General features: G+C 46.3%; 1 protein-coding gene across 1 annotated transcript in view; it reads right to left on the bottom strand.

Moving 5' to 3' along the window:
• The window catches only part of LOC144499038 (uncharacterized), a 122878-nt gene that overhangs the window by 33104 nt on the left and 72027 nt on the right, over nucleotides 1-17747 (bottom strand). Inside the window, exon 9 of the mRNA XM_078221091.1 lies at nucleotides 15038-15206. Within this exon, the coding sequence (XP_078077217.1) occupies nucleotides 15038-15206 (169 nt within the window). The remainder of the gene's footprint in view (nucleotides 1-15037; nucleotides 15207-17747) is intronic.

Raw genomic sequence — 17747 nt, 5'->3', positions numbered from 1 at the left:
CTAGGATGCTACCTGGACTTGATGGTTTGAGTTATAAGGAGAGGCTGGATAGACTGAGACGTTTTCCTCTGGAGCGTTGGAGGCTGAGGGGTGATCTTATAGAGATCTATAAAATAATGAGGGACATAGATCAGCTAGATAGTCAACATCTATTCCCAAAGGTCGGGGAGCTTAAAACTAGAGGGCATAGGTTTAAGATGAGAGGGGAGAGATACAAAAGGGTCCAGAGAGGCAATTGTTTCACACAGAGGATGGTGAGTGTCTGGAACGAGCTGCCAGAGACAGTAATAGAGGTGGGTACAATTTTGTCTTTTAAAAAGCGTTTAGACAGTTACATGGGTAAGATGGGTATAGAGGGATATGGGACAAACGTGGGCAATTGGGACTAGCTTAGAGGTTAAAAAAAGGGGCGGCATGGACAAGTTGGGCCGAAGGGCTTATTTCCATGGTGTAAATCTCTATGACTCTAAGTGGCAGATGGAATTTGACCCTGAAAAGTGTGAGGTGATACACTTTGGATGGAGTAATCTGATAAGGAAGTATTCAATGAATGGCATGACACTGGGAAGTTCTGTGGAACAAAGGGACCTTGGTGTGCTTGTCCACAGATCTCTGAAGGCAGAAGGGTATATTAGTAGGGTGGTGAAAAAGGCTAATGTGACACTTAGCTTAATCGAGGCATAGATTACAAAAACAGGAAAGTCATGTTGGAGTTATATAGAATGTTGGTGAGGCCACAGCTGGAGTACTGTGTGCAGTTCTGGTCGCCACATTATCGTAAGGATGTGATTGCACTGGAGTGGGTGCAGAGGAGATTCACCAGGATGCTGCCTGGGATGAAGCATTTAAGTTTTGAAGAGAGGTTGGATAGGCTTGGATTGTTTTCGTTGGAGCAGAGAAGACTGAGGGGCAGCCTGATCGAGGTGTACAAGATTATGAGAGACATGGACAGAGTGGATAAGGAGCAGCTGTTCCCCTTAGTTGAAGGGTCAGTTACGAGGGGACTTAGGTTCAAGGTGAGGGGCAGGAGGATTAGGGGGGATGCGAGGAAAATTATTTTTACCCAGAAGGTGGTGATGGTCTGGAATGCGCTGCCTGGGAGGGTGGTAGAAGGGGATTGCCTCACATCCTTTAAAAAGTACCTGGATGAGCACTTGGCACATCATAACATTCAGGGCTATGGGCCAAGTGCTGGCAGATGGGATTAGGTGGGAAAAAGTAGAAAAAGGGAAAAATAGAATACGAGATAAGCCTGCAGGAACATATAAACTGACTGTAAAAGCTTTTATAGGTATAGAACATAGAACATAGAAAGCCACAGCACAAACAGGCCCTTCGGCCCACAAGTTGCGCCGATCACATCCCCACCTCTACGCCTATCTATAGCCCTCAATCCCATTAAATCCCATGTACTCATCCAGAAGTCTCTTAAAAGACCCCAACGAGTTTGCCTCCACCACCACCGACGTCAGCCGATTCCACTCACCCACCACCCTCTGAGTGAAAAACTTACCCCTGACATCTCCTCTGTACCTACCCCCCAGCACCTTAAACCTGTGTCCTCTCGTAGCAACCATTTCAGCCCTTGGAAATAGCCTCTGAGAGTCTACCCTATCCAGACCTCTCAACATCTTGTAAACCTCTATCAGGTCACCTCTCATCCTTCGTCTCTCCAGGGAGAAGAGACCAAGCTCCCTCAACCTATCCTCATAAGGCATGCCCCCCAATCCAGGCAACATCCTTGTAAATCTCCTCTGCACCCTTTCAATGGCTTCAACATCTTTCCTGTAATGAGGTGACCAGAACTGCGCGCAGTACTCCAAGTGGGGTCTAACCAGGGTCCTATAAAGCTGCAGCATTATCTCCCGACTCCTAAACTCAATCCCTCGATTAATGAAGGCCAGTACGCCGTACGCCTTCTTGACCGCATCCTCCACCTGCGAGGCCGATTTAAGAGTCCTATGGACCCGGACCCCAAGGTCCTTCTGATCCTCTACACTGCTAAGAATGGTACCCTTCATATTATACTGCTATATTATACTGCTATTATATGCGAAGAGAAAATGATTGGTGAAGGCAAATGTAGGCCCTTTATAGTCAGAAACAGGAGAATTTATAATGGTGAATAAAGAAATGGCTGACCACTGAATACATACTCTAGTTCTGTTTTCACAAAGGAGGACACAATTAACATACCAGAATTGTTGGAGAACACAGGATTTAATGAGAGGGAGGAACTGAAGGAACTCAGTATTAGCAGAGAAATGGTGTTGGGGAAACTGATGGGATTGAAGACTGATGAATCCCTAGGATCTGATAACCTATGTCCCAGAAGTGGCCTGAGAAATAGTGGAAATATTGGTGGTCATCTTCCAAGATTCTATCGACACTAGAATGCTTCCTACAGATTGGATGGTAACTAATGTAACCCCACTATTTGAAAAGGGAGGTAGAGAGAAAACAAAGAATTATAAATCAGTCAACCTGATGTGGTGGGGAAAATATTAAAGTCCATTATAAAGATTTAATAGCAGAACACTTGGAAAACAGTGGCAGGATCGGACAGAGTCAGCATGGATTTACAAAAGGGAAACCATGCTTGACAAATCTACTGGAATTCTTCAAGGTTGTTTGTTCTTTTGGGGAGGTGGTAGGAGCAGGTACGACAGTGGCATTTAAGGGGCAACTAGACGAATACATGAATAGGATGGGAATGGAAGGATATGGACTCCGTAAGTGCATACGGTTTTAGGCAGGCATCATGATCGACACAGGCTTGGAGGGCCGAAGGGCCTGTTCTTGTGCAGTACTGTTCTTTCTTCTTTGTTATGTAACTAGTCGACTTGATGAGGGGGAAAATCATAGAATCCCTACAGTGCCCATCGAGTCTGCACCAACCACAATCCCACCCAGGCCCTATCCCCATAACCCCATGCATTTACCATAACTAGTTCCCATGGCACTCAGGGGCAATTTAGAACATAGAACATAGAACATAGAACATTACAGCGCAGAACAGGCCCTTCGGCCCACGATGTTGCACCGACCAGTTAAAAAAAAAAAAAAACTGTGACCCTCCAACCTAAACCAATTTCTTTTCGTCCATGAACCTATCTACGGATCTCTTAAACGCCCCCAAACTAGGCGCATTTACTACTGATGCTGGCAGGGCATTCCAATCCCTCACCACCCTCTGGGTAAAGAACCTACCCCTGACATCGGTTCTATAACTACCCCCCCTCAATTTAAAGCCATGCCCCCTCGTGCTGGATTTCTCCATCAGAGGAAAAAGGCTATCACTATCCACCCTATCTAAACCTCTAATCATCTTATATGTTTCAATAAGATCCCCTCTTAGCCGCCGCCTTTCCAGCGAAAACAATCCCAAATCCCTCAGCCTCTCCTCATAGGATCTCCCCTCCATACCAGGCAACATCCTGGTAAACCTCCTCTGCACCCTCTCCAAAGCCTCCACATCCTTCCTGTAATGTGGGGACCAGAACTGCACACAGTACTCCAAGTGCGGCCGCACCAGAGTTGTGTACAGTTGCAACATAACGCTACGACTCCTAAATTCAATCCCCCTACCAATAAACGCCAAGACACCATATGCCTTCTTAACAACCTTATCTACTTGATTCCCAACTTTCAGGGATCTATGCACACATACACCTAGATCCCTCTGCTCCTCCACACTATTCAAAGTCCTCCCGTTAGCCCTATACTCAACACATCTGTTATTCCTACCAAAGTGAATTACCTCACACTTCTCCGCATTAAACTCCATCCGCCACCTCTCGGCCCAACTTTGCAACCTGTCTAAGTCTTCCTGCAAACTACGACACCCTTCCTCACTGTCTACCACACCACCGACTTTGGTGTCATCAGCAAATTTGCTAATCCACCCAACTATACCCTCATCCAGATCATTAATAAATATTACAAACAGCAGTGGCCCCAAAACAGATCCCTGAGGTACACCACTTGTAACCGCACTCCATGATGAATATTTACTATCAACCACCACCCTCTGTTTCCTATCCGCTAGCCAATTCCTGATCCAATTTCCTAGATCACCCCCAATCCCATACATCTGCATTTTCTGCAGAAGCCTACCATGGTGAACCTTATCAAACGCCTTACTAAAATCCATATATACCACGTCCACTGCCTTGCCCCCATCCACCTCCTTGGTCACTTTCTCAAAAAACTCAATAAGGTTAGTAAGGCACGACCTACCTGCCACAAAACCATGCTGACTATCACCTATCAATTCATTACTCTCCAAATAACTATAAATCCTATCCCTTATAATTTTTTCCAACATCTTGCCGACAACAGAAGTGAGACTCACCGGTCTATAATTCCCGGGGAAGTCTCTGTTCCCCTTCTTAAACAATGGGACAACATTCGCTAACCTCCAATCTTCTGGTACTATACCAGAGGCCAACGACGACCTGAAGATCAGAGCCAGAGGCTCTGCAATCACTTCTCTTGCCTCCCAGAGAATCCTTGGATAAATCCCATCCGGACCAGGGGATTTATCTATTTTCAGACCCTCCAGAATATCCTGCACATCCTCCTTATCAACTGTAATACTGTCTATTCTACTCCCTTGCAACCCAGTGTCCTCCTCAGCTATATTCATGTCCCCTTGCGTGAACACCGAAGAGAAATATTGGTTCAATGCTTCACCAATCTCCTCCGGTTCCACACATAACTTCCCTCTGCCATCTATAACTGGCCCTAAACTTGCCCTAACCAACCTTCTGTTCTTGACATACCTATAGAACGCCTTAGGATTCTCTTTAACCCTATCCGCCAAAGTCTTCTCATGTCCCCTTTTAGCCCTTCTAAGCTCGCTCTTCAACTCCCTCTTAGCCAATCTAAAGCTTTCTAGTGCACTACCCGAGTGCTCACGTCTCATCCGAACATAAGCCTCCTTTTTCTTTTTAGCATGGCCAATGCACCTAACCCGCACATTTTTGGACTGTGGGAGGAAACCGCAGCACCCGCAGGAAACCCACACAGATGAGGGGGAATGTGTAAACTCCACACCGACAGTGACCCAAGCCAGGAATCGAATCCAGGGCCCTGTCGCTGTGAGGCAGCAGTGCTAACCACTGTGCCACTGTGCCACCCTTAAGTGGAGCCAGTGGATGTGGTTTATTTGGACTTTCAGAAAGATTTCAACAAAGTCCCACAGAAGAGAACAACGTATAAAATTAAAGCACATAGGTTTGGGGTAGTGTATTGAGATGGATAGAAAACTGGTCGGCAGACAGGAAACAAAAAGTAGGAACAAATGGGTCTTTTTCCAAGAAACAGACAGTGACTAGCAGGGATCGGTGCTGACTGGTGCTTGGATCCCAGCTATTCACAATGTATATTCATGATTTAAATGAAGGAATGAAATGTAATATCTGGAAATACTCGGCCGGTCTGGCAGAGTCTGTAAAGTGAGAAACAGAGTTAACTGTTGAAGATTAAAGAACAAAGAAAAATACAGCACAGGAACAGGCCCTTCGGCCCTCCAAGCCTGTGCCAATCATGATGCCCTAACTAAACTAAAACCGTCTGCACATAGAGTCCGTATCCTTCCATTCCCATCCTATTCATGTATTTGTCTAGTTGCCCCTTAAATGCCGCTATCGTACCTGCTCCCACCACCTTCCCGGACAGCACGTTCCAGACATTCATCACCGTCTAAAAAACTTGCCTCACACATCTCCTGTAAACTTTTCCCCACGCACCTTAAATCTATGTGGGTTATGAAAGGTCAATGACCTTTCATCAGAACCCATGAGTTCAGCACTGTTTCAGCATTGCCTTGTGTGCTGGAGCTTTCACTCAGCACGTCTCTGTTAACCTGACAGGGCAGACAGGATCATCCAGGAGACAGCACCAACAACCATACAGCACTCCCTTAATACTGGAGAGTCAGCTTTAATTTTTGTGCTCAAGTGCCCGGAGGAGGATTTAAATCCATAATTTTGTGACTCAGCAGCGAGTGCTCCAAGGCTAAATAGTTGATAAAGAAAAGCAGCATAAATGTGTTGAATGTTTGTCCATTAATGTCACGCATAACTTGTATTATTTAAAAATGAGAGTTCAAAGCTGTAAGAGTGTTGAAAACGCCATGGCTGCGTCAACATCTCACCATTTCGCATTCAGCCCTCAGCTTTGTAACACACACCCAGCTATCGGCGAGATACAGATCACTGAATGGCTAGAGAAACCTTTGCTTGGAGTTGACATTCCTTAAAGGCCCTCGTTTCTTATGAATGTATCTCACTGTGTTAAACAACAGTCAACTTGCGGACAGAGAGGTTACAATTCATTGCAGAAAAATAGATTCAGTGACCAACATCAGTTAATGGTCTATCGACCAAGGGGCATCGCGTTCCCCACAGCTATATTCCAGCTCAAACCCTTTACCATGAAGCACATTGCAACACAATCATTCAGTTATTTAAGATTAATATGGGTGACTCCCCCTGATGGTTGAGCCAGTTAAGGCAGGAGTAGCTGAATCAATCACAAAGTCATTCAACCCCTGCTCTGTACCGAGTCCACTCAGTTCACCCAGTGGCGGATGGGCGAGATTACTCCACCATGTCACTGTGCTAGAAATTCCACCGAGGCTCCACTATGCCTCTTCTGCTGTCCCAGAAACATGTGGGGTGGGGCACGGTAGCACAGTGGTTAGCACTGTTGCTTCACAGCGCCAGGGACCCGGGTTCGATTCCCAGCTTGGGTCACTGTCTGTGTGGAGTCCCCATGTCTGCATGGGTTTCCTCCGAGTGCTCCGGTTTCCTCTCACAGTCTAAAAGATGTGCTGGTTAGGGTGCATTGACCTGAAGAGGCGCCCAAGTGTGGCGACTGGAGGATTTTCATAGTAACTTCATTGCAGTGTTAATGTAAGCCTTACCTGTGACTAATAAATAAACTTTATGTGCGTGAAATATACACAAGTGAGGATTGGGCTGGATTTTATCCACTTATGGTCAAATCTCTTGCCAACATTCACCACCCACAAGCCTTTGCGTGGAGCATGAGAGGGCGATTGGCTCCTGTGGGACCTGCCCCCAGCAAGGAGGCACTGTATTCAAGAGCAAATTAAAGAAAATTCACGGAGAAACTGTTACATATTTTGTGTGGCTGACGTCTACAATCATTAAGAGAGACTTCAGACCTTGTTGGAACAAGGAAGGTATTTATTGAATCGAGAAACTTAGGTACAGGAGGTTTATGCAGCATGAAGACTGCCCCAGGGCAGAGCCCTGGTCAACATGCTTCCAGAAGATTCTTCCTGAGAGAGGACTCCACCCACTGGTGAGATCACTCACTCTCAGTTTCCATTGGTCCCTCATGCCCCCTCCTAGGTGATCCTCTATTGCTGTACTACCTTAAAGAGACAGACACCACGGGGCGATTCTCCCAGCCTGCTGAACTGCTCTCTCAGTGCAACGCACCAGGAAACATCAGTGGAGGACATCACGGCTTCCGTGTGCCTCCGGTTCCAGGTTTTTTGGAGTCATCAGTTCAGCACTGGAAATTGGCACAGAGGCAATTTCCATATCATTAGCATCTCACCCCACCTCCCCCCAGTGCTGGGAGCAGTTCACTCCAGCAAAGGTTACTACGTTCCCCACTAACAGGGAACAGGCGGCCAGCCCCGCTGGAGGGAACAGAGGCCATTGAGGCCCCCCAGGAGGAGGGGGGTGGGCATAATGGAAGTGCTCCTTGGGCAGTGCCAGCCTGGAGGCAGGGCCGATTGGGGGGCAATTAGTGGGGGAGGGTCCCGCTGCCACTCTGCATAGGGATTGGTGGCAGAGGAAGAGAAGGGAAGAGGGCATTCGGCGCTGCCAGTGGGAGGGTGGTGGGGACTACCAGGGGAAGGGGAGATCGGGGCTGATGAGCGAGTGGGGCATAGGGGCTTGCCTGGAGAGGTCAAGGAGGCCAGCAATGTGGGGTTGTGGGGCTTACCAGTGATCGGGAAGGCCAACAATTGAGCTGGCCAGTGATTGGGAGGCCAGCAGTGCGGTGCCACTGAGCATGCGCCACTCTCCATTATGACAGATCAGCGCATGCGCAGTGGCCTGCTCAGTACTTTGCTGTCAGCCGCTTCAGCGGCAATAGGCCCTACCCCCTGATAACTTCCCCCCCCATAAACAATAGAACAATTACAGGTGTTTCTCAACGTGTATGAAGATCCTTCGCTGGAGTTTACACTTCTGGCACAAATTATTTTTTGACATGGAAATATTTTCAAATCTGGTGCCTGTGCAGCTCAGAAATGAGTGCAGTTTGTGAAATCTTCCTGTAACTATTGCAATCAGCAGAACTGGAGTCACGGGCTGAATTGACTTGTTTCTGGTGCTGCAATTCTTGTTATACTCACTGTTGGAATGTAGGAAACATAGAGCCAATTCACAAACAGTGAATTCCCACAAACAGGAATGTCATCATGACCAGATCTGTCTTTAAGTGGTATTGGCAGTGGGATAAACATTGGGCAGCACTTCATGGAGAACTCCCTTGCTCTTTTTCAAATCAGGCTACAGGATATTTTATAATCACTAAGAGGACACATAGTGCATTAGATTGTGGTCTCAAACCAAAGGTAGCACCAGCAACACTCCGTCAGTAACTACATTGGGAGGTTTTTTAAAATTCATTCATGGGATGTAGGATGGGCACCTGGTTGGGACAACATTTATTGCCCATTCCCAACTGCTCTTGAACTTATTTTGCTTGTCCATTTCAGAGGACATTTTTAAGAGTCAATCACATTGCTGTGGGTCTAAAGCCACATGTAGGTCAGACCGGGTAGGGACAAAAGATTTCCTTCCTTAAAGGACATTAGTGAACCAGATGGGTTTTTACAGGAATCAACCATGGTCATCATTAGACTTTTATTTCTAGATTTTTTTAATTGAATTCAAATTTCACCATTTGCCATGGTGGGATTTGAACCTGGGTATGCAGAGCATTGCTTGGGTCTCTGGGTTACTGCTCCAGTGACAATACCAGAGTGTTAGCCTGGAATGGGTGCTCAGGCTTCTGAAGGAAGACTTGAAGCCACCACCCTGCTGGCTCTGAGGCAGAAGTGTTGTCCCGAGTCACAGCTCTCACAGAGCCTCATAACCGTTCCAAACCACAAGGCCCACAACATTTAAACAGCACAAAACTGGTGAGCGAGAAGCAGAAAACCAATTAGAACACCAAGGCAAAAATACAGTGGATGCTGGAATTCTGAAATTGAAACAGAAAATGCTGGAAATTCTCGACAGGCCAGGCGGCGTCTGTGGAGAGAGAATTGATCGTCTATCGCTGGAACAATTAGAACCCAGAGGACTAAGCTCATTGGGCCTGATTTTACCATTTTGAGTCTAAGTGCCGAATCTGGGCGTCAAATAGATCCGAGCCAGGAATCCTCTTTCCAGCACGCCCATACGTGTTTTGCCGGCTCCAGTCCGATCCGCGCTGTGGGCGGGGCTTAGCGCTGCCGGAACGATCGGAGCTCTGAACTGCGCATGCGCTGTTCGAAAAAAATCTGAAGCAGCGCGCCCGGGCGGGGAGAAAAAAGCAGAGAGAGCGGCTCTCTGACCCAGATCATCTGGGGTGGGGAGGGGGGAGGCGGAGGGAGGGGGGGGAGGGGGTGGGGTGGGAGGAGGAGAGGGGGCAGGACCCAAATCACCCTCTGGGGGGGTGGTGGGAGGAGGAGAGGGGGCGGGACCCAGATAACCCTCGGGGGGGGGGGGGGGGGGGTATGGGTCCATCTGGCTCACCAAGTCAGTGATTAACACAAAGGATAATGGCATTCGGGTTCTGCATGTAAGCCTTGCTTATGCTAAAAATTATATCCTTGGTGTCGGCAGCCATCCCTGATGTTACAGTACTGATAGCACTAGGAAGATCGACCAGTACCATTCATTATCCTTTGTATCCAAGATGGTTCAGTAGATGCTGAACGCAGTATTGTAACTGACTTGGTGAGCCAGATGGACCCACAAGACAGAAGGACCATCTTTGTGTTGACCAAAGTGGATCTAGCTGAGGAACATACAGCTTATCTTGCTAACGGAAGGATGGTGGAGGGAGACCAGCGATCGAGGTAGGTTGGGGTGTGCTCTGCCGAGGGGGGTCTACCTCCCAGGGGTGTCCGATCCCGGGGGTGGTGGGGGGGGGGGGTGGTTAGGGTTAGCGGTGGGGTCCGCAAAGGATGATGACTTCACAAGGGCAGAGAGGGCTTCGGAGGTTCCCCTGCAGAATAGAAATCCGCTTCGGACTTTTATTCTGCAGGTCGCTAAAAGCGCAGATCCAGAATGGGCCAGAAGACGGTAAAGTGGGATTTGGCGGTAGGGTTGGGCGCGGTTCATTAAATCGATTTAAATGCATGCTAATGCATTTAAATGGTCGGGCCGCCCAATTCGGGTGCGGGCCGGACCCGCGCTCGAATCGGGTGTCAGTAAGGCCGCGATCTGCTTGGAATCGGGTGCAGATCGCGGTATAGGCCCAACGCCCAACTTTACCGTGATCTCACGCCCGAAAACAGGCGCGAAGTTTTGGTAAAATCGGGCCCATTGAGGTGGCTATCAGAGCTCTCAGACCTCTTTAAATACATCAGCATTGCATGGAATTCAAAATTCTCAAACTTATGTTCAAATCCCTCCATTGTGTCATCCTCTCCCTTTCTCGGTAATCTTTTCCACAGCCTTGCGGTCACCCAGGACCTTGGTGTTTCTCCTCTTGCCCAATGACAATTTTAATCACTCCACCTGGTGCCCTTGCCTACAGTTGTCAAGGTCCAAAGCTCTGAAATTCTCTCCCTACACCTTCCCGTCTCACTACCTCTCTTATTTTAAGATGCTCCTTAAAAGTTTCTTCTTTGAACAAGTTTTTGGTCATGTGTCCTAAATTCTCCTTACATAATAACTTGCTTTCAAATGTTGTACAATAGTGCTCCTAATAATGCGCGATGTAAATGTTATTAGAACAAAGAAAATTACAGCACAGGAACAGGCCCTTCGGCCCTCCAAGCCCGCACTGCCCATTTGAACTAAAACCTCCTACCCTTCCAGGGTCCATTCCCCCAATTCCCATTCTATTCATGTATTTGTCAAGGCACCTCTTAAAAGTCGCTATCGTACATGCTTCCACTACCTTCCCCGGCAACGAGTTCCAAGCATCCACCACCCTCTGTGTAAAAAACTTGCCTCATACATCTCCTTTAAACCTTAAACCTATGTCCCCTAGTAATTGACTCTTTCACCCTGGGAAAAAGCTTCTGACTATCCACTCTGTCCATGCCCCTCATAATCTTGTAGACTTCTATCAGGTCGCCACTCAACCTCCGTTGTTCCAGTGGGAACAAACCAAGGTTCTCCAACCAATTGTTGAAATGTTCACAGGTAGAATCGGAAAGCACTGATTCCACAGACTGTGTTTCTCTTCATTAGGATTGAGATGAGGAGACATTTCTTCACTCAGAGGGCTGCAAATCTGTATAATTTTCTACCCTGCTGAGCCACAGATGTTCAGTCATTGAGTTTCTCAGTTTGGAATATCGATAGATTTTTGGACTTGAAGAAAATCAAGGGCACAAGTCAGAAAAGTGGGGATGGGTTAGAAATAGCCATGGTCTTACTGAACATGGAGGAGCAGACTCGATGACCAACCGAACTCCTACTGCTCCTAGTTAAAGGAATGGAACAAAAAATTAGCTTCCTTTCCATGACAGAGCCACAACATCGAATCAGTGTGTCAATATCAGATGGGTGTGAAAATGAACTTCAAAAGAAGGAAAAGCAAACAGAAAGAAGACTCTTACAGCAGACAAAAGCAGAGAGTAACATTACACTCAACACCCATCAGTCACCCCCTGCTATATTTTGTCCACTGTTTGCAGGGCCATCATCATATAGTTTTTCCCCTTTGCCTGCGATGCCTTTTTTTTTGCTTGGACTGCTCGCTTTTGATTAAACTGCACGGAAAACACCAAACTGGTTTATGTCATGGAGTGCTGTGCAATTATTGCCTGTGATCGCTTTGTGGCACAGTGCGATATCAAATGACTCCACGTCATTCAATTTGTTTGGATCAAGTGATAGTTGGATAAATCATTCATCTACAGGAGATGAACTTGTTGTGCTGAGCATTTCATGCAGCGTCAGGTAAATAGTCAAAGGATCAGGTAGCTGGTGATTAAGCTTGCACCTGGATTTCAGGAGGCAGGTTTTCAATATTCACAAAGCAAAGAATAAGACAAAGGAAAAACAAGTATTCAGAGATTTTATAATCACAGAAACTTACAGCACAGTTGGAGGCCATTCGGCCCATGGTGCCTGTGCCAGCTCTTTGAAAGGCTAGGTCATACTTAGTCTCATATCCCCACTTTTTGCCTGTAACCCTGTCAATTCCTCATCCTCAAGTATCAGTCCAGCTGCCTTTAAAATCATTTACAGAATCAGCTTCCACCAACTCTTCAGGTCAACAACTCTTTGAGTCATTAAAAAATCTTTATCTCCCCTCTCGATCTTATCGGAACATAGGAATTTGAAGCCATTAACCCATTTCCCACAGGGAATAGTTTTTATCTATCAATCCAATAAAAGTCTTTCCTTATCTTGTATCTGGAACAAGATAATGTAAGAAGTCTCACAACAGCAGGTTAAAGTCCAACAGGTTTATCTGGTAGCAAAAGCCACTAGCTTTCGGAGCGCTGCTCCTTCGTCAGGTAAGGAGGAGGAAGGAGCAGCGCTCCGAAAGCAAGTGGCTTTTGCTGCCAAATAAACCTGCTGGGCTTTAACCTGCTGTTGTGAGACTTCTTACTGTGTTCACCCCAGTCCAACACCGGCATCTCCACAACAAGATAATGTGCCAGAGGTAGTAGTACAGGCGGGTACAATTTTGTCTTTTAAAAAGCATGGATGATAGGGAACTTAGGGAAATAAATAGTGATGTCTTGGGGAGTGTACATATTACAGAGGAGGAGGTGCTGGACGTCTTAAAGCGCATCAAGGTAGATAAGTCCCCAGGACCTGATGAGGTATATCCCAGGACATTGTGGGAGGCTAGGGAGGAAATTGCGGTCCCCTAGCCGAGATATTTGAATCATCGATAGTCACGGGTGAGGTGCCTGAAGATTGGAGAGTGGCAAATGTGGTGCCTTTGTTTAAAAAGGGCTGCAGGGAAAAGCTTGGGAACTACAGGCCAGTGAGCCTCACATCTGTGGTGGGTAAATTGTTGGAAGGTATTTTGAGAGACAGGATCTACAGGCACTTAGAGAAGCAAGTACAGATTAAGGACAGTCAGCATGGCTTTGTGAGTGGAAAATCATGTCTCACAAATTTGATTGAGTTTTTTGAAGGGGTAACCAAGAAGGTAGATGAGGGCAGTGCAGTTGGTGTTGTCTACATGGACTTCAGCAAGGCCTTTGACAAGGTACCGCACAGTAGGTTGTTGAATAAGGTTAAATCTCACGGGGTCCAGGGTGAGGTATCTAAATGGATACAAAATTGGCTTCTTGACAGAAGCCAGAGGGTCGTTGTGGAGAGTTGTTTTTCAAACTGGAGGCCTTTGACCAGCGGTGTGCCTCAGGGATCAGTGCTGGGTCCACTGTTATTTGTCATTCATATTAATGATTTGGATGGGAATATAGGAGGCATAATTAGTAAGTTTGCAGATGACACTAAGATTGATGGCATAGTGGACAGTGAAGAAAGTTAACTCCAATTGCAATGGGATCTTGATCAATTGGGCCAGTGGGCTGACGAATGGCAGATGGAGTTTAATTTAGATAAATGCGAGGTGATGCATTTTAGTAGATTGAACCAGGGCAGGACTTACTCAGTTAATGGTAGGGCATTGGGGAGAGTTACAGAACAAAGAGATCGAGGGGTACATGTTCATAGTTCCTTGCAAGTGGAGTCACAGGTGGACAGAGTGTCATTCAGCATGCTTGGTTCCATTGGTCAGAACATTGAAACAGGAGCAGGAATGTCTTGTTGAAGTTGTACAAGACATTGGTAAGGCCACACTTGGAATACTGTGTGCAATTCTGGTCACCCTATTACAGAAAGGATATTATTAAACTAGAAAGAGTGCAGAAAAGATTTACTAGGATGCTACCGAGACTTGATGGATTGAGTTATAAGGAGAGGCTGGATAGGCTGGGACTTTTTTCTCTGGAGTGTAGGAAGCTGAGGGGTGATCTTATAGAGGTCTATAAAATAATGAGGAGCACAGATCAGCTAGATAGTCAATGTCTTTTTCCAGAGGTAGGGGAGTCTAAAACTAGAGGGCTTAGGCTTAAGGTGAGAGGGGAGAGATACAAAAGTCTCCAGAGGGTCAATTTTTTCACACAGAGGGTGGTGAGTGTCTGGAACAAGCTGCCAGAGGTAGTAGTAGAGGAGGGTACAATTTTGTCTTTCAAAAAGCGTTTAGACAGTTACATGGGTACGATGGGTATAGAGGGATATGGGCCCAAGGTGGGCAATTGGGATTAGCTTAGGGGTTTTTAAAAAAAGGGCGGCATGGACAAGTTGGGCCGAAGGGCCTGTTCCCATGCTGTTCGGGTACACTGAGGGAGAATTTAGCATGATCAATCCATCTGAACTTCACATCTTTGGAGTGTGGGAGGAAACCAGAGCACCTGGAGGAAACCCACGCAGACACGGGGAGAACATACAAACTCCACACTACCAGTGACCCAAGGCCAGAATTGAACCCATGTCCCTGGCGCTGTGAGGCAGCAGTGCTAACCACTGTGCCACTTTTTCTATGACCTTTACATCATTCCTGAAGTGTGATGCCCAGAATTGACCCACAATACCACAGCTGGGACCTAACCAGTAATTTATAAAGTGCTGGCTTTACTTTTAGATTTTATCCCTCATCTATAAACCCTGGGAAAACACAATTTGTTCCTAACTACCTTATCAATTTGCACTACTACCTTGAAGGGTTTGTGTATCTGGACACCAAGGTCTTTCTGCTCAATCACACTTTCCAAAAATCATGTTAACCGTACCAGCTGAGGGCAAAGGGAAACCTTCCACGCCCATATTTGGTGAATCAGTGGATATAAAACGGTCAATGTCCTCAGCGAGCTCTGTTTCCGTTAGGGACGATGCCTCGGTTGTAGAACACTGTCGATTGCTGCCTTGTGTGGAAAACTTCAAACTGTTCCAAGCTGCAGCCTAAATGGAAATAAATAAAATTAATCCAGAGTTCTGAAAAACACAGCCAAACATAATCTTACAGCAATATCCTTCTTATTGATTGGAAATAATGAAATCGTAGAATCCCTACAATGCAGAAGAGGCCATTTGACCCATCAAGTCTGCACTGATTCTCTGTCTCACCCAGGCCCTCGCCCTATCACTGCAACCTCACACATTTAGCATGGCCAATCCATCTAACCTTTGCATCTTTGGACTCATCTTATGATTCAACAGCAATGAAACCAGACATCCAGAACTCTGCAGACATTTGACTTCACAACATGAAGAGGATCAGATGTACCCAAATTGAGTTGTTGATCGAGGTCTAATTCTCCATTTATCTCACTGTCAATTATCTCTATCTCTGTCTACTAGCTACCACTCACTCTCGATCTCTTTGTCTACTATCTTTATCTCTCCATATCTCTGTCAGTTTGCTCTATCTGTCTATTCTGGTTGGTGCGCAGTTATGTCGGTCATGTTTACCCTACGTGTCCTGTATTCCAGCAACTCCCACTTTGTGAAGTGTGACGTTCACATTTACCTGTTCCTGTGTTTAACTGCGCTGTAAGAAGTTTAACACCAGGTTAAAGTCCAACAGGTTTATTTGGTAGCAAAAGCCACACAAGCTTTCGGAGCTCCAAGCCCCTTCTTCAGGTGAGTGGGAATTCTGTTCACAAACATTTTAACTGCGCTGTCAGGGATTGACACTAATTCACTGTCGCTCTTCAGGCATTTTCCACAGCTGGGCTATCAAACTCTTCAACACTCAACATCTGGCACATTTAGTGCTTGATAATAATTAATAAACCAGTAATGCAAGTCCCGAGTTGAATATCGATAAATAACACAATTAGTCACATCTGAGAGTGTTTATTCCTAAAATCAAATTGAATAATTGAAGGATTTGATTCCAGTGCCTTGCATCCAACCGCCCTAGATAGAAGTCCATTCACTTGGTTAATTTGTTCTTGCGTTGTGGACAACACTAGCAAAACAGTATCTATATCTCATCACTGGTTACCCTGACAACACTATCAGTCAATCTTTAAACATTAATTCATGGGATATGGACATCACCGGCATGGTTTCTTGCCAATCCCTGTAGAACTGAGTGTCTCGCTCGGCTATTTCAGAGGGCAGTTGAAAACCAACCACATTACTGTGGGTCTGGAGTCACATGTAGGCCAGACCAGGTAAGGACAGCAGATTTCCTTCCCTAAAGGGCATTAGTGAACCAGATGGGTTTTTACAAAAAATCAGTTTCTAAATGGTCACCATTACTGTTACTAGTTTTTTCCAAACTTCCGTTTTTATTTCACTAATTTAATATAAATAGTCCAATGGCCAGGGTGGGATTTGAACTCCCGGCCCTGGATTACTGGTCCATTTACATAATCCGTGTTACTGCACACTCTTGTGGGACTCATGTCGCCAGTCAGCCAGACTGGGAACAGGGTGGATTCTCATTCCAGATGGCTATTCGTGAACCAGTTGGATTTTTCTGATACTAATCCCCAAATTGCCAGATTGGTTTCCATTCAGTTTCGCAACTGGACACACTGAGATTAAAACTCAGAAAGGAAGAGGAATCTTGTATTTATATTGTGCCAACCACAATCTCACAGTGGCACAGTGGTTAGCACTGCTGCTTCACAGCACCAGGGACCCAGGTTCGATTCCAGCCTTGGGTGACTGTCTGTGTTGAGTTCTCCCCGTGTATGTGTGGGTTTCCTCCGGGTGCTCCAGTTTCCTCCCACACTCCAAAGGTGTTCAGGTTAGGTGGATTAGTCATGCTAAATTACCCCTTAGTGTCCAAGATGTGTCGGTTAAATGGATTAGCTATGGGATTATGAGGATAGGATGGACCTGGGTGAGATACTCAGTGAGTTGGTGCAGACTTGATGGGCTGAATGACCTCCTTCTGCACTGTGGGAATTCTATGTATGTAATTCTTACAATATCACAAAATGCTTCACAGCCAATGAAGTACTTTTTTGAAGTATAGTCAATGCAAGAAGTGTAGTAATCGATATGCGCACAGCAAGATCCCACAAATGAAAATACAATAATGACTGGATATTCTGTTTTTAGTGCTGTTACTTGAGGGAAAACTACTGACCAGGACACAGGGGAGAATTCCCCTGCACATGTCCAGTAGCTGAACCATGCAGACACTCTATCCTCGGATGATCCAGTATTGTGATGAAGAACTTCCTTTCACCAAACCTAATTTCACGGCTTCATCCGCTTCTCCTTCGTCAGGTCATGATCATTTTTCAGGAGTTCCCAAACTGGGTTCCATCGAACCCCAGGGTTCCGTGGAACCTCTGCAGAGGTTCCATGGTCAGAGGTCCCAAATAGAGCCAGAGACCCGGGGGGGCGCGAGATGAGCCAGGGCCCAGAGGGGGTCAAGAAGAGCGGGGACCAGAGGGGCTGAGAAGAGGGTGGATGAGAGTGGGTGAGTGTGGGTAGCTCAGGGTGAGAGTTGGTGAGGGTGAAATTGGGTGAGTGTGA

This window comes from Mustelus asterias, chromosome 9 (assembly GCF_964213995.1).
Source record: "Mustelus asterias chromosome 9, sMusAst1.hap1.1, whole genome shotgun sequence".
NCBI classification, from domain to species: domain Eukaryota; kingdom Metazoa; phylum Chordata; class Chondrichthyes; order Carcharhiniformes; family Triakidae; genus Mustelus; species Mustelus asterias.
The sequence above is the reverse complement of the archived record's forward strand: the minus strand, read 5'-3'. Positions and strand labels throughout refer to the sequence as shown.